Source organism: Sesamum indicum, linkage group LG7 (genome assembly GCF_000512975.1).
Source record: "Sesamum indicum cultivar Zhongzhi No. 13 linkage group LG7, S_indicum_v1.0, whole genome shotgun sequence".
Classification (NCBI taxonomy): domain Eukaryota; kingdom Viridiplantae; phylum Streptophyta; class Magnoliopsida; order Lamiales; family Pedaliaceae; genus Sesamum; species Sesamum indicum.
Genome location: NC_026151.1, coordinates 7,476,858 through 7,499,989, shown reverse-complemented (window position 1 = coordinate 7,499,989; position 23,132 = coordinate 7,476,858). Strand labels below are relative to the sequence as shown.

Here is a 23,132-nt window from a genome sequence, read left to right as displayed (position 1 = left end):
TAGAATATCAAATGCAAAATTAATCGAAATTCCATCGAATTGAGTTAAGACAAATCAAACCTCAAGGGGCAATTGGAATTTTCAATCTGACAGTGATATATTTACAATTAGCCCAAATCTCAGAAAATTAAATATAATTTTTCTATAAATTGATTATAATATTAGCAATTTAAAATTCTTTTTTTAGGGTTTTATTACATATGAATTTTGTTTGATATATATTCACTGATGTATTATGTGAACTTAGGTGAATAAAAATTTAAAAATTTAGGTATCTAATCTGATGATTTGAAAATTTGAGATACTAAATTTTAAAAAAAAAATATTTTAAGTACAAAACCTAAAATTCAACTACTTAAAAATCATGGACACACATGTCATGACGTACAGTGGCTTTGCAATTAATTAATGGTGTATAATTTGTCTTTACCCTTAGCTGCCCGTCTGCATCACTTATTATGAATGTGCGCCACGCAAGTTCCTTCTATCAATTTTATGGTCCTAACTTTTAGCTGTCGGTCCTCTTCATCAATTAATACACACACTGTTTTCTTTTTAATGTTGCTTAAATGTACGTATTAAATTATGTGAAGGTGTCAATCGCTAATTCTGTATAATTCATAATTCAAATAAAATTATCACAAGGCTCGAAATGCAAATTTCATAATTTTGGGGACCACCGGATTCAATTTATTCACTTGGTTATTGATGTCGAAAAAAATGAGATCGATTAAATTTATATTAAATGAGGGTGCGATTCGACACGCTTTTACTACGTTCAATACACGCTTTTTATGTATCCTCCAACTGATGATATCTGATCCCTCATCAATTCCTATTATTAGCCAGAGTTATTTCAGTAATTTGTTGTGTCGTGTTGATATGATAGATTTGATCTTAAATTTTCCTTTTTAAGCATGTCATCATTACCTTATTTATTTTGATTTCTTTCCCCCATTGGTTATACATAATTATAGTATTTTATGTAAAAGGATAGATGATTCCCTACGTAGTGAATGACCATGGTTTAAAAATAGAGGTAAATTAAGAATATCAATCACAATCAAATAAATTAATATAAAAATATAAATTTTGACCACTTTTAATCAATTTTGGCCATAGTTTTGGCTATAACTAGAGTATTTACTGTGGTTTTTAGATATGAACAAAAATTACACATGGCATGATTTTTCGCAATGATCAATAGTTTGGCCCTGTATGCTGAAACAACAGGTAATAACTATTATGCAGCCATGACTGATTATTATTGAGTTTAATGTGCTTTACCTCCCTGTGATATTACAAATGAAAAAATTACTCTTTCTATGAAAAAATAATAGCAATTTATCCCTTTGTGTTTCTTGAAATGAAACAATTTTAACCCTCTGTTTATAGAGGTAAATTGCTTCATTTTTAAAAATTAAGTATCTATATATATAATCATTTTTAGTATATTATAAGTGTAGTTGTATTTTGAATTCAGTCGAAAATACAGTCAGAGCAAGATAAATGAATTAATTTTACTATAAAAATGAGAAGATTAAGGACAAAAAATTAAATAATAATTTTGTCATTAATTATATATATTAATAAGATTTATTATTTTGTCATGATAGTGAGTTTTCATAATTTTAATAATGATAATTATTTTATAAAAAAGTCACTGAAAAAAATTAGCAATAGTTGCTATATTTGCGTCAACACTAATTAAACTATCACCGTAGATGGCTTACTAATTATCAATAGTGATAACTTATGAAATATTGATGTCACCAATTGGTTTTTGAAAATTTTATATTTATATTTAGATGAATTAAAATTATGGTCATTTAATATAGTTCTTTAGCAATAAATTCAAAGTTATTACTCAATATTTTGTCTGTTGTACATTTTTGTGTGCGTACACTTTAAAATTGAGACTAATTATACTTACCCCCAAGAACATAAAATTGTACTTTTTTTTAAAAAAATTGAAAATTATACTTACACATATCTCCTCCAAAAATTCGTCATTTACAATTGATCTTCTTCTATATATTAGGTTTAATTTGGACGAAAAAAATCTGATGTCAGCAAAAAAATTATATAATATTTTAATTTTATTCCCCTATGCAACATTTTTTTAATAATATTTTTATACTTGTAAGCTGATCAATGTAATATATTTAAAATTGTAATAAAAAATAGTTTTTTCAAATTATAGTCATTGAATAGAAAGTATCTATAGTCATTGTTGTTTTTTTTTTTTTTTTACTTTCTATATATGAGGTGAGTTTAATATCTTTGTTGCATCTGTCGTCTCGCTTTTCAAGTCCATTTTGTGTAGCCCTACAAATTTCTTCCATTTGCGTGACTACCTAATTCGCAAAAAAAAAAAAACACTATTTAATAATTGATATATATATATATATATATATCGTGTTACAAATAATTACGAAGGTTTATGATATTTAATTATTTAAAATATAATTAATATTTATAAATAAAATTGAGATACTATATGTGGTTCCATGCCTGCCGGCTGCCAGTTCTAATTGTATGGGGCGCCGATGCTAATAAATAGTATATCTCAGGGTAAATTGCATAGCACGTACTTTAGCAGAATAGTGTGAAATTCTCTGTGTTATGTTTATAGACAAAAAAAAAAAAAAAATCTTTTGTATTATTTAAAAGGCAGTAAAATATCTTCTTATCATTAGAAATTAATAGAGAATACATTTCGTATGCCTAAAATGAGAGTGGGCACCGTTTTTGATATTTTTTAGGGTTACTTTATGTGTGCTAATGTCTATTAATTTTACTCCACCTTTTTGACATATAAATATATTTTAATAAATAATTTATTATTGATTATTTTAGAATATTATTTAATTCAAATATATTTTAATAAATTATATTATTTAAAAATCTATTAATTAAATATCAAAATACCTAAAAATATATAAAACTTTTGAAAGTTAAAATTTTAAATTAAAAATCACCATACAAAATAAATATACAAAAATAAAGATGAGAAAAAAATGAAGTGGGGAAAGAAAATGAAGTGGAAATGAAATGTTGGAAGTCCTAATTTATGCCAATTTTCCCTTCTTTTTCACATCATCACGTGCATTTTTCCTCCAAAATAGTGGGGTTAATGGCAGTTAACGGAGCATAACAGTCATGTGCAGTTTATGGGACTAAAAAGATTTATTTTTGAGTTTAATGGTATCAAAACTCAAACCCGCAACAATTATGGTACCAAAAATGAAAATGACATTTTTTAACGATACCGAAAAAAACTTCTACCCTCATAAATTTATATAACTAGCGGTTGATGCACATCACACATTTATGCACATATAATTAAATTTAAAAAAAAAAGTAAATATAACAAATTTGAAGGAAATTTTCAACTATATATGAAGCCACCATAATTGAGAATTTTCATGCAGCTATTGCCTTACTCAAGTGGAAAATTATTGATAGAACTAGTCAGTTGGTTAAAAAGGTTGCAGTGTAATTACAAATACATTAGTCCAATATTAGTCGCAAACACCCAATATTTTTTTAGAAATTTATAAGTATAATTACCCTTGAGCTTGTAGTATAATTACAAATACACCCTTTATTCAATGGCGAGTAATTAACCCTAAGCTACTCTAAGAGTCTTGCCTCTAAAACAAATATAGTATAGAAACATATATAGTTGTAGTAAATATATATATATGGTTGGGAGATGAAGTTGATGCTACTCATTAATGCTCCCAAAATGTAGGTGGGCATATAAATCCGCATACATATATATCAACTAGAGAGGAGTTGTCAAATTATATAACCTAATTGAAGTCCATTTTGTGTAACCCTACAAGTTGAACAACATGGTCGTTTCATCACCTGCAATGGCTGCAGACGGCCTCGTCTACAACATCAAGATATCCTCCGTCGGCCCGGCCAACGTAACGGGTTCTGACCTCATCTACGAGCCCGAAACCATGGGCTTGGCAATGAAGCTCCACTACATAAGAGGCATATACTACTTTGGGAGCCAAGCATTCGAGGGTTTGAGCACCCTCGTCATAAAGGAACCTATGTTCACGTGGTTGAACAAGTATCCTCAAGTCTGCGGACGTTTCAGGAGGACTGAAACGGGCCGGGCTTACTTAAAGTGCAACGACTGCGGTGTGAGGTTCGTGGAGGCTAAGTGTGACAAAACCCTTGATGAGTGGCTGGAGATGAAGGATGCCACCCTTGAGAAACTCCTTGTTAGGGATCAAGCTCTCGGCCCGGAACTCGGGTTTTCGCCCCTCGTTTACATACAGGTAATTTTTTATTTTGTGTGGATTATTGCATGATTATTTATAAATAGATCCATCTGTGGAGTAAAATGATATTATTCGAGTTTAGGATTTTTTTTATCTTTTCTTAATATTTTTGACAATATAAATTAGGTGAAAATCAAGCGGGCACTAGAAGAAATATGACTTTTTACTGTAATCCGCTGTCATGGTTAAAAAAAGTTCTGTAAAAGTAACAATAGGTAAAAAACTCCCCTTAAAAAAAACGACAGTACAACTCAACTTTAACATAAAGGCCAGCGTGACTCAGAAAACAACGAGCTTCTTTTTAAAAGTTTAGAGGTTGTATTTTTTTTTTTTTTTTTGGGAGAACTTTGTGTCTGGTAATTAATTCATCAAAAAAATGCAGAGCTAACCCTTTAAATTTGATAAAACCAGTCCAAGATATTGTAGATTTATAAATCTTGATTAGTTCCATTTTAGTTCTTGCAGTTATTTGCTAATATTTTTTTACCTCTTGTAAATGAGTCTTTAGTATATATGAACAACTAATCGAGTCATGCACTTGAAAAATATAATATTTAATATATAATAATTAATTGTCATAGTTAAAAATAAATAAATATATTAAATAGTTATTAATCATATATGGCCACACAACGTTTATTAGCCGTAGCTTTTGCGAGTGAAATTAAAATATTTATCATGGTTAAGAACCACGATAATTTTTTTTCCATAATTGATAAGTTAAGTTTTGCATCAGTTTTATTTAAATTACAATTATTAATAATTATTTATCATAATTTTTAGTTTATAACTATTAAAATATTCATAATAATAAGTTTTCTTCTAGTGAGGCAAACTAATTTAAAAACAAATATTTATTAATGGCAGATAAAAAGGATAGCTTCACTTGAAATGCCAAAATATGTAGAAAAATTAATAACAATCAAAATATGCAATATACTTACATATATCGAACTCTGACATATATATATATCTTTATATAATAAAACAAAAAAATCAGGCTTCTCATTGAACTACTTATTTTTTAATTGAAAATTATCAAATTAATATATAATATCATATATCAATAAAAAAAATACATAAATATCATTAATTAACAATTTTATAAATTAATATCGATCAACTATATTATAAAATACCCAATTTTTCAGCCCAAATTTCTTGGTTGCCAATTTTTTCAATCAACCTAACATAAGACATCCTACGATTCCGACCTACATAAGACATCCTACCAATATATTCCGACCTATTCATGAAAATTTTTGTCCTAATCAAGTTTGATTGATCTCAATCAATTACAGAAAAAGTGTGATGTATTTGATATGCGATTGATCATTTTTTCTAAATTATATATAAATTACATGATAAATATATTTATAATTATCATATAATTAATTTAAATCTGACCAACCCGTTTATGCAGCTCGATATAAGTCTAAATCTAAGAGTTTAATGAAATTATTTAATTTCTATGGAGAAGTTGCCTGAAAATGCAGATAATAAATGCTCATTAAACCAAACACAGCTTTCCATCACTTAATGCTTCTTCTACAACAGCGGTGACCAACCTATCTTACCTTTACCTATGGCTCCAACTTATTGCCAAAGTTTAAAGGAAAAGGCAAAATAATTGAAACATTAAAAGTTTTAAGGAATTATTGCATCTAGGATCCCTGATTTATAATTTATTTATATAAATTATTCATATTTTTTAAAAAATTATATATACACCCATGAGAAACGTCAACATCATTTACATGAACCACTTATGTTTTTTGAGAAAAAAAAAAATACACATATACCCTTAGAAACGTCAACACTACACAAAATATCCATGTTCTTTGGCTGTTAGGGATAGTTTCTGTAATTACGTAAAAAATATGGGTGGTTTTGTATAAATTGACTATAAATTAGGGACGTAAATATAATTTTTCCAATTTTTAATCATGTTTTCTTCTTTGTATGTAAAAAAGAATGGTCATAATTATAGTGATAGAAACACTAAAATTAAGATAAAAATAAAAATTCTTCGAATTTTCAAAAATAAAAAGCTCTCAAGAAAAGAATTACGTATAAAAATGCTTATGGTTAAGTTAAAGCTATGCTATCTATTTACCTATTCCATTAAATTTAGGGTAAATTCATCTCATTTCATTTCAGTAAGTAAAAATTGAATGAAATAAATTTTACTAAAAATAGTGTTTCTTTTTTTTTTGTTTTTTTATAAATTATATTAACACCCCTTGAAATTAGATTTAAACACACAAACACCCCATTTCTTTTGAAAAAACCACAGACACGCTCCCTTAGGGATGTTAGTGTAAGCTTTTGTCACTCAATAGGCGGTATAGTTGTAACTGCAACCACAATCTCAAAGGGTGTAATTGTAATTATGTAAAAAAAAAAAAAAAGACAGGCATGTGTATATTTTGACCTTACCTCTAGAAAGTAAAACTTACCTTTTTTATTTTTTTTTAAGAATAGTAAAATGTATTTGAGATATATTTTCTTAATATAAAAAACAATTTTCCTTAAACAAACAACAAACCCTTGGCCTACTAATGTAAACTAAGAAATATTTTAGTTCGGACTCGATTCGGTCGAATTTAAATTAATTATATAGTAAATATAATATACTTGTCGTGTGATCGGTGTATAATTTAAAAAAAATAACCAATCATTTATGATTAATTTAATTTAATCAAATTTAATTCAAATAAAAATTTTCGTAAACTAAGATGGAAAATATTTTAAAAACAAGCACAGCCTGAAAAGCTGGATATTCAATAATTTCAGATCTTTGTGGTTGGTAAGGGGTTTTACAGCACTCAAATGCTCTGAAGCTGTAAAAGTATTTATGAAGCAGTTGCGCTATTATTGTGGTAGTTGGACTTTTCTTTTAGGCAAAATTTCACATTTAGTCCCATAACTATATGTGTGTTACATAATTAATCTTTTATCTTTTAAATAAATGTATTTAGTCCTATAATTTAGATATTATTAACACATTTAGTCCTATAATTATAGACAAAATAAATTTAGTCCTGTATATTTAATAAGTGTGACACTTTTAGTCCTGCTATTTCCGAAAAAAAAAAAAAAAAAACAATGGCCGAAAAAAATTTAGTGAAATGGACGCACTGCTTTGTAGGATTTTCACCTACTTAATGTCATTTCTCACAAAAAATTACACACATTCTCGACATCCCAAACCCTAATTTTCTCCCTAAATTTCTAATTTCTACTCACTTGCTCTAAATTTTCTCCCAAATTCCCCCCCTAACTCTCTTCTTGAAATCCCCTTCGCAACATTCTTCAAAATTCCAAGCTTTCTATCCTCCGTATCTTCGATTATGCGCTCCAAATTCCAATCAATCAAATTTCTCTGTGTTTTTTTCACTTGATTTGCATATATTCGAAGAATTTTGTGGATATTTAATGTGTTAGTTCTTGAAGTTTCTTATGCATAATCATCTGGGGGTTTGAAAAATTAGTGCTGAAATGAGGAATTAGGGTAGGGCTTGTGAAATAAAAAGTTTGATAGTGTTTAGTAATTAACGCGTGAAAACACGCATTTTTTCTCAGGTATCGTATCTCACTCGTCGTTAAAGCAGGACTAAAAGTGTCACACTTATTAAACATACATGATTAAATGTGTTTAAGTAAAATACATACAGGACTAAATTTGTTTTGTTAATAGTTGTAGGATTAAATGTGTCAAAAATATCTAAATTACAAGATTGAATGTGTTTATTCAAAAGATAAATGACGAATAATGTAACACACCTATAATTACAGGACTAAAAGTAAAATTTTATCTTTTCTTTACTTGAAACTCATCTTATGATATTTTGTATTTGAATATATTAGTTGTCATATTACGCCATATTTACGTGCATATAATTAAATAAAAACGACATGAAATTCTAAAAAAAAAATTCAATATATGATGAAAGGTGGGTTAATTGATTAATATAAGTAAAAGTGAAGGATAAATATAATAGTATATTAAAAGTTAAAAGATGATGTGGACCATTTAAAATAAATAAGTAATTATATTGCTACAAATATTTTGAGGGTATAATTTTTATTTTAGAATTTGGTATTATGGTGTCACAAACCGCAACATAGATATAGAAACAATAAAATAGTTTAAAAATAGGATAAATTATATTGAAATTCATCGAGGTTATGTCTAATTATGTAAATATTTTCTGTCTTTTGTAAACTTATAGAGTTATAATTATAAATACATCCCTAGTTAGTAGCAAAACTTTACACAAACACCCTCATGTACATTGCACTTATAACATTCCGCACGCCTGTAATTTAATAAATGACATGAAGTGATTGTGTAATTAGGTATAATTTCAAAAAGTATCGGGATAATTTACCCTTGAAATTAAGTCGCACTTTCTTATTATATGTATTTTAAAAATTTTAACATATATTTGACTTCTTTAATATCAATATAGTATTTATTTGTTATTTATGTGAATAATTATAATGTTTTACCTATTTCAGCCATTGAATTAATGCTTCTCGTCGCAATTTAATCAATAACTATTATCATATTAATAAAAATTTCTAAATTTTAAAATCAATACAAAAACAAAAGAAAAAGGAGAGTGATTAGTGACAGAAGAAATTAAGTGGTAATTTTATAGTAACTCCTCCTCATTTTCAATAATACTGAAAAAAATAAAAAAATTCAGAAAAAAAAGTAATTATTCCCTTTTGATAAGATACATTTTTATGCAGTTAACTAAATTCAAATGTGGAGGAACGGCTGTGGGCCTAAGTTGGTCCCATGTTCTTGGCGATGCGTTCTCGGCCGCAGAATTCATGAACATGTTGGGCCGGGCAGTGGCGGGGTATGATCTGGGCCAGCCCACTAGTTTGGCCCATTCTCGCACAAAGGTTACAACCCCCAATGGCCCGGAAAAAGTCGGTGACGATCCGCTATCCATCAAACGGGTCGGGCCGGTTGGAGATCATTGGGTCAATGTCACTAAATGCAAGATGGAAGCCTTCTCCTTCAATGTCACACCTACACAATTGAGCCATCTTCAATCAAAGCTAAGTCCAAATGGAACTCAATTTGGTGCATTTGAAGCTCTTTCAGCTGTCATTTGGCAATGCATTGCCAAAATTCGGGAATGGGACTCCAATGTTGTGACAATTTGCAAGGGAAGTGAAGAAAGCAAGACGTGTGATGGTACTTTGAGCAATAGTCAAGTTGTGAGTGTGGTTAACGCTAATTTTCAGATATTGGACTCCAACCCTAGTGAGCTAGCGTTGTTGGTGCAAAACGGGGCGTTGGATGAGAGAGAGAAGATCGAAGAAGCTATGGAGAGAGATGGCGGACTGCCAGATTTCATCGTTTATGGTGCAAAATTGACTTTTGTGAACCTTGAAGACGCAAGATTTTATGCGTTTGAGTATAGGGGGCAGAGGCCGGTCAACATTAGCTATAGGATTGAGGGAGTTGGAGAGGAAGGGACAATTTTGGTGCTTCCGGGGCCGAAAGGGGACGATGGGGGGAGGAGTGTTATGGCGATATTGCCGGAGAATGAGATTGAAGAGCTTAAATTGGAGTTGAAAAGGGAGGGTCTTATGGCATGAACAAGTTATGAATGTGTTGTGCATCCAAATATGGACTTTTCATTGTGGTTTGAGTGAGCCTTTTTCTTTTCCTCTTATCTAAAGCTTTTAAATTTTATGTAATGTTCTTCATGAGCAATGGCAAATTTAGAAGTTGTGCATGTAGTTCTTCTACCAATTAATCATATCAACAATTCTTCAAGACTTGACGACAGATTGTTTAGGAAATGTTGGTTGTGGAAATAAATGGTAAAATAGTATTGTTTCTTGCAAATAGTGGTTATATTAATAAGATCTTCGAGTTGTGTTCTTTTCTTGACGAATTTAGGGGGAAAAAATGAATGTATTTTGACAATCTGATTCGGCTTTATATTTACGTTGACCGGATAGGTTGTGTTCGGCCAAATATTAATATTAATGAAAATAGTAATAATATACTACATTTTTTTGTAATTTTGTACAAAAGTTTGATAATCGACAAAATAATATTAAAGACAATAAGAACAACTATAATACTAATTAATATTTTTATTGTTGTTGTATAATACACATGTATAAATATGTCGATGAGATCAACTAGTTAATTAATTTTTTATTATTCATCTATCTTTTTTTAATATTAATTGATAGATGTAAGAATTTAAATCGATGATATCACCGTATTGTTATAATGTGTTTCTGTGATCATATTGTTTTATTATTAAATAATGTTCTTTTGATGTTTATATATTATTAGATCAATTTATTATATAATTTAATTCAAACAGCACTTTACGCACAAGCTTGTTCATAAAATAAATAAAGCATACTAATATAATAAAAGAAAGATCGTTTCTCATTCACAAACGACGGTTTGTGACACCTGCAAAACTAATTTTTTGTGTCGATAATATATTTAAATTAAATTTATTTATTTATTTATATACTTATTGAAATGTAACATGTTGATTTATATATTTTATTATTATGCATAATATATTTTAAAGCATAAAAAAAAATTTATTATATGCACAAAGGGACAGCGTGCCATAACAATTAGTAGTAAAAAAAGTACTGAGTTATGTATTACGATAGAGGTCTTGCGTATATATGATTTCTCCAAGTATTTTTTTGTGTCGATAATATATTTAAATTAAATTTATTTATTTATTTATATACTTATTGAAATGTAACATGTTGGTTTATATATTTTATTATTATGCATAATATATTTTAAAGCATAAAAAAAAATTTATTATATGCACAAAGGGACAGCGTGCCATAACAACTAGTAGTAAAAAAAGTACTGAGTTATGTATTACGATAGAGGTCTTGCGTATATATGATTTCTCCAAGTATTTCTTGTCTTGATTGTATTCTTTACGGGATGATTACGATTGATTAATCAGACAAATCGATTCAGTGTACATTGTTCTATTGCTATCTATGAGTTCAATGATGGTCATTTTCATGAATAATTGGTACGGATAGCAAGTAAATTAATTATGTGCATTACATAATTGTAGCCATCTTTGTTATTTGATTAGGTCTAACTATTTTTCACATATGCAAAAGCTATAATCGAATTGATACGAAATATTGTCATACCCAATAGTTGAAATAATGAAATCTTGAGACCCAAACTATTGGACTGTCCCCCAACCCTTTTCAATTTAGTTGGTTTCGGATAGCAAGTTTTATTATAGTATAAGTAGCTAATTAGAGATGATTAAGAGATTAAAAGAGGTTTCGGATAGCAAGTTTTATTATAGTATAAGTAGCTAATTAGATATGATTAAGAAATTAAATAAAAATGAAAACTCTCTTGTCTATTTTCATGAACCGTGAGAATAATTTCTCCTTTGATTTTTTGAGATCAACAAATTCCACAATATAAGAGAGGGGGGCGGCCACAAAATCAGCAGCGTGTGATGGCCTTACAGGCGTAGATGCTCATTTTATGCATACAATTCCTTGGAGAGTCTCAATCATATATCATAAGGTTCGTCTCTCTCTCTCTCTCCTTTTCTCTAATAATATAGTTGTCGAGTATAATTATATTATAAATTTTAATTTTTAATAATTAATATATTAATTATTAATATCAAATACATAAAATCAATCGATAACGAGAATTTCAAAAACCCTTAAAAGATTTCTCATAACTTTCAGAATATTTTCATTCCAAATGTAAAATCAAATAAAATTTTTAAACAATAATTAATATACTTTATGGCAATAGTAGAGGGTGTTTGGCTAAGTTTATAAGCTCTCAAACAACCGCTTCGCAATTTTATTTATTTTGTTAAAGCTTATAAGATCCTAAAATTTTAAAAGAAAAGTTAATTTTACCAATTTTTTTCAATAAACAAAAATATACTCATAATTTTGTTAGGCTTTCATTTTTACCGTTCATATAATTGATGGTTTGCCCCAACAACAAAATGATCTATTATGTAATTTTAAATTCTAATAGTTTGGTGGTTTTTTCGGTTTTTATTACAGTATGAAAAGCTTATTATGTCAAACACTCTTATATTTTATAAATTCTGGCATTTTATTTATTCAGAATTTATAAGATGTTTTAAAAAATTTAGTTAAATAAGTCTTTAATTATTAATATCTGTCGATCAATCTAATGAAAACAAAAGGGGCCTAAAATGTTGAAACACAGAAGCCCTTTCTTGATGTCAAAACAACAGGTCCACTAACGCAACACAAAGAGTCTTTATCAAACCCTAAATGTAACTCTCAAAACCACATTACCTTTTGAATAGGCAAAGGCACACAAACCAGACGCCCAGTGCTTCTTGTTTTCCACAATTTTTTTTTACTACAATGGGAATACAAAGGTGCACCTCACAGATCCCTTGGAGGACTGGGTATGCACTATGTGTACTGATCAAAATCTTTATAGTCATTTATTGTCGTAAAAAATCAAGATTTAATCAAGTGGGAATCAACACATAGGGTAGGACGTAGTGCATTTTGTCCCACCAGTCGCCTTGGTAAAGATTCGAGAACCCATATCATTGGCGTGGCAATATTCGATTTTATTAGAACGATTGGTGGTCCAACGTTTCGTTTTGCTTCAATACTATGAAGGCAATTGTCCAAAAGCTGGTCCAATCCCGGAAACTACTATTTTGGATCTTTTTGTATGTGAATTACATTGTATACACTTGCTTAAATATCCAGCATCTAAAATGGTGATAAGAGTTGCGGGACCAAGTAATGGATAGAATTTCTCGACTATAAAGTTGGTTGAGGAAAACCCTTATAAGGGACAATTTTGAGGTAAACGTCATCGTATACTGATTGTTGTATCCGTATTTTTTGTTATATTATGTAAAAGAGATAACTACAAATAATATTTTCAAGACGTTTTCGATGTGAAGAGTTCAGGAAGGTCGACGTTGTGGTCTTCATTAAAGCACCGATTTCTTTGTTTTTTGTTCCTTTTCTGGGAGAATTTCGTTTTAGTGGCTTTAGGAGTCTACAAGGGGCTCTATCACAAGTTAGACAAGAGGCAAGTTGCCTAAGATGCACGAATGATCCATGATAAACCTCGGATTTGAACCACAAAAGTAGGAAAATTATCTAAACGTATAGATACACACTTGTAATTTTCAAATATAAGTGGAAGATGTTATTATTATTATTATTAATTTTCATGGAAAAGAATTTGAGCAGCTTCAACTTCTGTTATCATCAATAGACAAACCATATCCCTAGCACCATCGACTGCTTACAAGGATACCTACAGATTACCTATCAATACTGCCCTTGGAACCAAATCCACAAGCGTGTCGTCGGAAACAACCTAGGCTCACCAACTAAGCTGAACAGTTTTTGAAATGTTATTACTTTTAATGAATGGGTGGTATGAGTTCCAAGGAGAGTGCTGCATCAGTAGGAATGAAATGGGCAGCAAGAGAGATTTCACCCTGTAAAGCTGACGGCCAGTTGCCATAAGCTTGTACCAAATAAAAGAGAGGAAGAATCACATCTACTCTCTCTGAACTCTGTCCACATGAAAAAAAACAAGGAGAGATATCTCTATTATATGAATAATCATTATGGAGGTGTTAATATAAGTACCACTTAAAGAAAAAACAAAACGAAAAAATATCACTTCATCCAGGTTCAGGTTCCATGAGCTACTTAGGCGGCAGGCGAATTTAACGAATAAAGTGAACAATTAGGTGATTATATACTAATAAATCTGACCTATAGTTATGCGCAATATTAGAAAATATAATATAATTACATCGTGCTCTCTGGTTTATATGAAAACCAGCATGTCTCTGAACTGCTTCTGCTATTCACGCAGAGTGCCCCTATGCTCCATCTAAGACCACCAGAAAATAAACAGAAAGATATAAGCTATAATCTATATACACTAGTAATTAAAGGACAAAGCAAATTCAGGATGACTGATTCCTTTCTCTGCGCATTCTGGCTCCCCATGACATGTTATCGTCGGAATCCTTCTGCATGCTTTTTCTCTTGAGCTCCGATAGTTGAGACTGCCAACGGCTCTTCCATTCACTTTTCTCTTCCATTTGCTGCTCGTACACAAGAACACTTATTAGACACATGATATTGATTATAACTCACGAATGCAACCAAATTCTAAAAAGAAAAAGATCTTGAATGCATTCCATCTAGCCATTGGAACGAAAGGCCACGCTTTTGGCTTATTCATCGGTCCAGAAGGGTTGAAATGCACTAGAATCAAAATCTCAAATACAAAGTCAATGTGGGCCTATGTAATGAATTCATTCACATTATACAAGATAGAAGTTGAAAATGCTAAAGCTGCTAGACAGATCTGCTTACTGTATATCACCACTACGTTTCAGTTATCCTATGGAGATCAGATGCATTTATTCTATATATTTATAAGTCAACCTAATTTCATCTAGTTATCAATACTTGCGTACCGAACAATGCAGCCTGATTTAATTCTGGGAAAGCGACACTTAGAGATGAGACTCCATGGATGCACCTATGTCTATGTCGCTTCAAATAGCTGAACTCTAAACTGAATTAGTAAGCCATTTCAGACACACCACAAGAACTTAATATATCAAAGATAATGATAAAATTCTCCTTCTGGTGAACAAACTTAGAGTAGACTTAGAGACATCAGAGATCCAAAAGAAGCAGTACAAACCTCCTCACAAAATAGCAAAATTAGTAATTTCATTTGGCTCTTCCCTTCTGTACCTTCATTCTCCCATATTCATTCGTATATATCCACTGTTAATTATCAACACTCTCAGCAAACATGACCTCTTGGTCGTACAATATTATCCATAATAATTAATATTTTGGATGTAAATATGCACAAGAATTGTAGCAAGACCTCCAGATACCTTATTTTCTTCCTTGTAAACTAGCTATCTTAATGCTATGACTAAAAAAACTTACTCAGTTACATTTGACGCCAAATTGAATGAGTATAAAGCACACTTTGCAGAAATACTAAGAATATAGACTCGAAATTGAACAACAATGCAGAAATCTTATTATGTTAGGACCAATATACCTTCCCTCCCAGAAAACATAATTGAATAGAAAAACTTCCACCAAAATCGGCCCGTCAGTGAACTAAAAGTTCATTACCAGATTACCACTCGCCATCTAAACAATTTTTTGACAGATTTGCATATGCATACACGTTTACAGATCAACAAAAAGAGGTTAATAATATTGCTAATTTTCCAACTCCATTTAGAGTTTATCTTGTTTTATAATTTATTCCCACAAGAAACTAGCCCACAAAATTGTAAAACCAGAAAACCATATCAATTAGAAAACAGAACAACAAAGTAACAGACCGGGCTCCATCAAATGGCCAATCTTGAAACACACAAGAGTCTCAATTTCAACCTAAGAAGACTACAACTGACTGATGATTTTTTAACCAAATCACGAAAACGCCACCCCCAAATTCAAAAACTACCAGCATTTATGCTCTGTCCGCTACGTATTCCCACACAATCATTTGATACAATTGAGAAAAAGTAAAAGGAGTTAGTTGAGCAAACCTCATCAAATATGCCACGCCGACGGGCAGTAAACGCAAGGTGAACCCCCTTGGCCATGTCCCGATCATACAACGCTCTCCTCCTGGGATCCGACAACGTCTCGTAAGCCTCCTGTACCCTAATGAACGCCTGGGTATACTCCTCGGCCCGACCCGGCGGAGACACGTCCGGGTGATACTTCCTCGCAAGCTGCTTGTACGCTTGTTTGATCTCTACCAAAGACCCCGTCTCGGGTATGCCCAGCAGCTCATAGAAACTCATGGCGGGTCGCTCGGAAATAGTGTCGTTGAGTGAGGATCGGATGGCGGGTCCGGGTCTGATCCGGAAGGAGACGAATTGAGGAGGGTTTTCAAGTCGAGTGGAGTGGAGGAAGGAGAAGCGGAGGGGGTCGCTTCTGGGGAGATGTCCTACGCCATTGCTGTACATATCGTGCGACTGTTTGGAATTACTTTGGAACTCTTCCTTCTATTCTATGTAGGTTGGTTTGTGTTATGATCTACAAAGGTGTGAGAATACCAAATTGATCTTATATAACAATTACTTTTGTAAAAAAGTTAGTCTAACAGTTACTTTCTGATTCCATAACATCAAGAGTTTCAGTGCACCAACTTTTATGTAATTTTATTAAAGTATTTATTAATTTATACTATGAGAAAGAAAAGGCCTTACACTAATTTACACTGATGCATTAATTTTTTATAAGTTAAAAACATTGTTCAATCGATAAAATAACTAACTTATTTAATTTTTTAAATTTTATATTAATTGATAAATTAGTTTTTTTTTTCTTTTTTTTAATTTTTAATGTAATGTATTGATTTATATATTTTATTTTTATTTATAATATTATTTCTAATATATTTTAAAGTATGTAAAAAATATTCATTATATACACATAGGAAAGGCGTGCCATAACGACTAGTGTAGTAAAATAATTACCATTTTTATTTAAAAGAAAAAAATTTAGTACCCAACCATCTTGGTGTTTTTGCAAAAAAGTATACTTTATTAAAAGTGTTTAATTGTATAAAAAGTTGAAAAGTGATTAAAATGTAAAATAAAAAAGTTTCGAAGTAATAATTGAGTAGAAAAAAATTGATGCTAAAGTATATGATACATAAATTGGTATATTATCAATTTATTTATGAAATTACCTAAATAATTTGTTAGTGAGTAGAGTTAAATTGGGCATTTTCAAAATATATAAAAAAATTTAGGCCATAAAAATCTTAAATAAGTTCTATTTATTTACAAAAAATTCCTTAAGTTGCACTAAACAAATTTTCACTAACTTACAGCTTCTTAATTTACTTTATTCAATTTAACAAAAATATAATGAGAAGTTGTATTTTCAAACACTTTAACTTAGTTTAATTTCATCAAAATTTAGTAAAGCATTTAATTTGATTTTTTGCAAATACCCCCTTGTAGAATTTCGATTATTTCTTTTCATAGATCATAATTAGAAAGTTGCAAATAGAGTCCTATGAATATAAATATTTAATTTATTTAATAATATTTTCATATATATATATATATTTATACTACATTATTTTTATTAAAAAATTCAAATACATAATTATATTTTAAGTTTCTAGAAACATGTGAGAGTCGTTGTCAACTAAAATAATTTTTCAGACTTGCAAAGAATTTTAATTACAGTTGAAAAATAATTTGAGAATCCCAAATGTGAACCAACTCATCTTTATAGATGCGGACAACAGTTAGAGTCACACTTGGCATGGGGTTTGGATAAACTTATAAGTTTCTCGAATCACCTTAGAAGATATTTGAAAATTTATCATAATGTTTGGATTCATTTTTTGAGTGTTTTGTTGTGTTTTATGAATATAGAGAGAGAAAAATAAAGATAAATAAGTGTGTGTTAGAGATAGCATGTATGTTTGGATTTATTTTTTGAGATAATTTAAAATAAGTATTATATGTTTATTGTTGTGTTTTGGGAGACAAAAATTACTATTTATTGTCAAATCATGTCTTTTTTATATATATTTATATATATGTGTGTGTGTATATATATGCATGTATTTATGCTAAAATATTCAAAAATACATAAATAAGGTATTTTTGAATGATGATAAACATTGAGTATGTTTTGACTTGTTTCGAAAATAATTTGGAAATAAAAACAAACATAGTGTATAAATTTTAAAAAATTGTTTCACAAAATTTTTCTTAAAAAGCTTATAATATATTAACTTAAGATTTTTTTGGATCTTATACCCTCTTTGAAGAAAAAAGAGAAGCCAACTTCATCTAACTTTTCAAAATATTTAATAAGCTCTGTAAGATTATATGGAAAAATTTGTCCTTATTCACACATTTACTCTCTCTCTCTCACACGCACGCACACTATCTCTCTAGGATTTGGAGAATTTTATTTTTTAATTCTTTTTGTAATCGATGTAGAACAAATGTCTCATTATCTAATAATAACTTAATATTGTTGAACAAATATAAAATTACTATAAAATTGATATTTACTGAAAAATATAAATTTAAAATATTATAAAGAGATAATTATACTTTCCTCTATTATAAAACGACCCAGGACCATTTGGTAGACCGAATCCACAAGTGCCTAAGCCCTCTCACCTGGATGGTTCGCTCAAATCAGCTGCCTTGGCCAACCCATCTCTACTACCCTACTTGGTTCCTCTAATACTTATATCCGTATCTTCAGAAATTCTAACCCTATTTCCCACAACCTCATTGTTTTCCCATCCCTTGTCTCTCTTTTTGTTTTTTCCTTCTGCCAATCTCCTGTCCTGTGGAAAATCTTTCTTTGCCACCTCTCTCTCTCTCTCTCTCTCTATCTCTCCGTCTTCAATGTTCTACCTCTATAAAAGCCTCCCATGGTTTCTGACTTATACACACCGAATCAGAAACCTTCTTTCCCTTCTTCTACAATTAAAGGTTCTTTGTGAATAATCTCCTGTGTGGAAATCTATGTGAGCCTGAGCGGTCTGTGTGGCTTGAGTAGTTGTATTTGGGTACTAAGCAACTGTGAGAGGTTGCCCGTCTGCAGTGGCTGTGGGCTTCTCTCTCAAGATCTAGCTTCTTGAGCCAATCTCTTTATTGATTTTGTTTTATCTATTCCTGGCATTTAACAACTCTGTAAATAATATATATATTCTGTTATTTTAGATCTGTATAAGATTTGTTAATATTTTTGTATACTAGTTTGTAATACTAAGGGTTTTCATAACCAACGTTCGTTGTAATAGTAGATTAGGGCATTCGCCACTTGGACTTATCACTTGTGGTTTCCACCCAACATCTTCCCCTAAGATTTGATGTAATTACACATAGATCCGATGTTGTTTAGAAAATTACATCTAACACCCACGAGATTTACTTCCGTCTAACAAATAAGTCTCCTAATTCACTGAATTTATTGATATTAATAAAAAAAATAAAAGAAAAATTATATTTATCCAGGATTGACTTATTGCAGGTCAAATAATATTTTTTATAACCAAATTACCCTCATACTTCTTCATGCGTTAGTGCATGTGAGGAGGTATATCTTCACCGTTATAAGGATAGTTTAGTTCGAGAAAAATTATTTAGCCTACAATAAAACAGTAATAAGTCAATTCGAGGGTAAATATCAACTTTTATTTAATTTTTTTATTAATATCAACAAATTGAGTTAATTTTGACTAACTGATGGACTTATATGTTAGATAGAAGCAAACCTCATGGGTCTAGATATAATTTTTCAAACCATTAGGGGTCTACATATAATTACACCAAACCTCAGGGGAGGAAAATGTAATTGTCCCAATCACAAATAATCACTGCATTACCAAAAACAATATCAATTATATATTTTATATTAATATTCGACTAGAATGAATGTAAATATATTTTTATTCAAATACCCTATCATTTTATTATGCCAAATTCTTAATATTTTATAAATTTTAACATTTTATTTTATTTAAACACTTAAAAACTTATTTTTAAAATAAAATTAATACTTATAAGCTGCTAAAACATCCTATAAAATATAGGATGTTATAATATATTTGAAAACAATATAGCCAAACACACTCTTAATCATATGCATAATTTAAATTTATATATTTCTTTAGTTGAATAAAAAAAAGATAAAAATGGATAATTTATCTAAATTAAATTAATACCGAATATTCATAAATAAAAAATTATTCACAAAGTAAATGATTAAAAAGATAAAAACTGAAATAGTATAAAATTTAAATGACAAATTTAAGCATAATTATATCTTATGCTGTCAAGCGCCTCTCCAAGTCACAATCACAACTTGCCGAAATCCCTACTTGAAGTTGAAAAAATAATTCCAAATGTGTATGTGTACGCGCGCGCGGTTGCGTGCATTAACATCCAAAGTCAAAAGGGAACAGTGAGGTTCTTAACTCTTACGGATAATTTAACAAAAACAAAAAACTCTCTAATTACACCCTCTTTTATTGAGATTTAATATAATTATATATAATTTTAAAAAAATTATATTTAATATTTTTAAAATTTGCTTGCGTCTAATAAATTAATTTTTTTATTGAACAAAATTCATTGGATTTGCTGATATTAAAAAAATTTAATAAAAAGTCATATTTACCCCCAATTAACTTGTTACTAATTTATTGCAGGTCAAATAAATCTTTTTTGATCAAATTATTCTTATACATTTTCACACGTTAATATATGTGAGGATATATATCTTTATCGTTATAAGGGTAGTTAACCAAAAAATGAAAAGAAATTGTTTGATTTGTAACAAGGAAATTGTTTGATTTGTAATAAGTCAATAATAAATCAATTAAGGATAAATATCAATTTTTATTCAGTTTTTTTTGCTTTACATCAACAAATTCAGTGAATTCTAACTAATAAAGGGATTTATTTATTAGATGGAAGCAAATTCAAAGAGTACTAGATGTAATATCCCACATCACCTTGGAGTGTACATGTAATTATATTAAATCTTAGGAGATGAGAGTGTAATTATCCCTAATTCTTAAGCTCTTGACCCGTTGAAAAAGTATGAACTCATGAGTTTAAATTTTTTATATTTATGATTATTTGTATCATTTTATGTAAATTTATTGTAATTCTAATTAAAAATAAAGATTTTATTGGCATACTTTTTAAAACTATAATTTTAATAATATATTTACGTAATAATGTAATTATTATTTAAAAAAAAAAGATAAAAGTAGAGGATTTTATGTGTTGGGCAGGGAGGAATTAGGCGGTGGAGTATGTTTATATTATGTGTGTGGTTAAGTGACCTTTTAGCGTGTGAGAGGTTACAAAGGTTCACTACAATGAATGTTTGTGCATATATTTTTTAATTTTGTGTATATATTTTTTAATTAATTTAATTAAGAGATAATTATATTATTTCTTTTAAAATGTAATATAATCATACGTATAATTTTGTAGGTTAGAGAAGTTGCATTTAGTATTTATGACGTTTGTTTCGTCAAACAAATAAATTCATTTATTAGTTAAAATTTACGAAATTCATAGACATCAATAAAAGAATTGAATAAAAATTTATATTTGCCCTCAATTGACTTATTAAAGATTTATTGTGTCTCAAATAAATCTTCTCTGACTAAACTATCGGTATATATTTTCACACGCTAATGCATGTGAAGATATATTTTCATCCTTGTAAGGTAGTCTGGTAGCAGAAAAGATTTGTTTTGAACTATAATAAGTTTGCGAGTCAATCGGAGATAAATGTGGATTTTTCTTTAACTGTTTTGCTTATATCAACAAATATCTTAAATTTTACTAATAGATGAATCTATTTATTGAATAAAATCAAATATCAGAAGTACTAGGTGTAATTTTTTAAATCACGTCTATGTATAATTACAATCCCTATAAGACACTGATATATATATATACTTAAATTTACTTTAGAGTATTTCTTTTTTAAAAAAAAATTGAAGCTGTAGAATAGGGAGCTATTTTTTTTGTATTTATTTTAATTTTTTCAATTTCAGTTTTTTATTTTAAAGATGAAAATATCGTTTTGCTTTTATGTGCTTTTGTTAAAAATATTTTAGTAATTTTCACATTAGTTGTTATTTTTTTGAAAAAACGGATTCATAATAAATTTATAATTCTAAATTAATAAAAAAATAATTTTATTTAAATAAAAATATATTAATTTGATACATCAATAATGAAAAAAATTATTCGCAACTTTATAAATGAACTCAAACATATTTCGTTTCTGTATGAAAATTTATACAATAATAGAAATACATTCAATGAAGACGGACTTGGTAGTGTTTGCATAAACTTTTACTTTTACGATAAAAGAAAATATCAAAAAAAATTTCGCAAACGCACCTTTGAAAAATGCTTCTCAAAAGTATAGAAGCTTCAAGAGTTGACTTGAGAAGTTTCGCAACGAAACGGAGGGAAAAAAAAAAAAAAAGAAAAGCTTCGGGCAAAATGAATTTTGCTTGGATATGAAATGACTAGAATATCCTTACTATATATTAAAATACTCAGTATTTGGTATAAATAAATTAGATAATTGAAATGTCATTTATCATTTACCGAACCAAATATACTAAATATATGTAGTATTTCATTTGCATACGCGATATACAATTTAGGTATGCTGATATGACTTTATTGACTGCACACTCCTACTGTTGTGACTACTTGTTGTCATAGTGGTGAAAAGAACTGAGTCGGTGAGTTAATAAAATAGCCGTTGTTTTTGCATACATATAATTGATAATATTTTGTACTTTAAGATATAATATATTATATATAAGAATAACATATAAACTAGCACATCACATTTTATGATAAAATAAAAAATAAAAAAAAAACGACACGAAAATTTAAATTGAATATTATTGATATAACAAAAAAATTAATATCACAGTGTAACAGATCATTGTGCGTGAATTAAGAAGTCATTTTTCTTTTTTTTATGTATTAGTATAGAATAAGGTCAAAGGAAGCATGGGTTTCAATAGATTAACAAGGATGAAATTGTTCACATAACTTGCTAACAAAAATTAAAAAGGGTAAATTAAATAGACAACCCCTAAAGTTATAGTTAATTGCACAAACACCTCATATTCTTTGTTATAAATACATTATTTGAGATTTTAATCGTAATAAAAAGTGCATTTTATATTCA

General features: G+C 29.2%; 2 protein-coding genes across 2 annotated transcripts; one reads left to right on the top strand and one right to left on the bottom strand.

Moving 5' to 3' along the window:
* Positions 3,789–10,221, top strand: LOC105166525 (protein ECERIFERUM 26-like). Its single transcript, XM_011085903.2, has 2 exons — positions 3,789–4,301; positions 9,066–10,221. The coding sequence occupies exons 1-2, from the start codon at positions 3,861–3,863 to the stop codon at positions 9,927–9,929; spliced, it is 1,305 nt and encodes a 434-aa protein (XP_011084205.1). The 5' UTR covers positions 3,789–3,860; the 3' UTR covers positions 9,930–10,221.
* Positions 13,980–16,465, bottom strand: LOC105166524 (chaperone protein dnaJ 20, chloroplastic-like). Its single transcript, XM_011085902.2, has 2 exons — positions 15,944–16,465; positions 13,980–14,455 (listed from the first exon to the last, which is right to left on the bottom strand). The coding sequence occupies exons 1-2, from the start codon at positions 16,367–16,369 to the stop codon at positions 14,315–14,317; spliced, it is 567 nt and encodes a 188-aa protein (XP_011084204.1). The 5' UTR covers positions 16,370–16,465; the 3' UTR covers positions 13,980–14,314.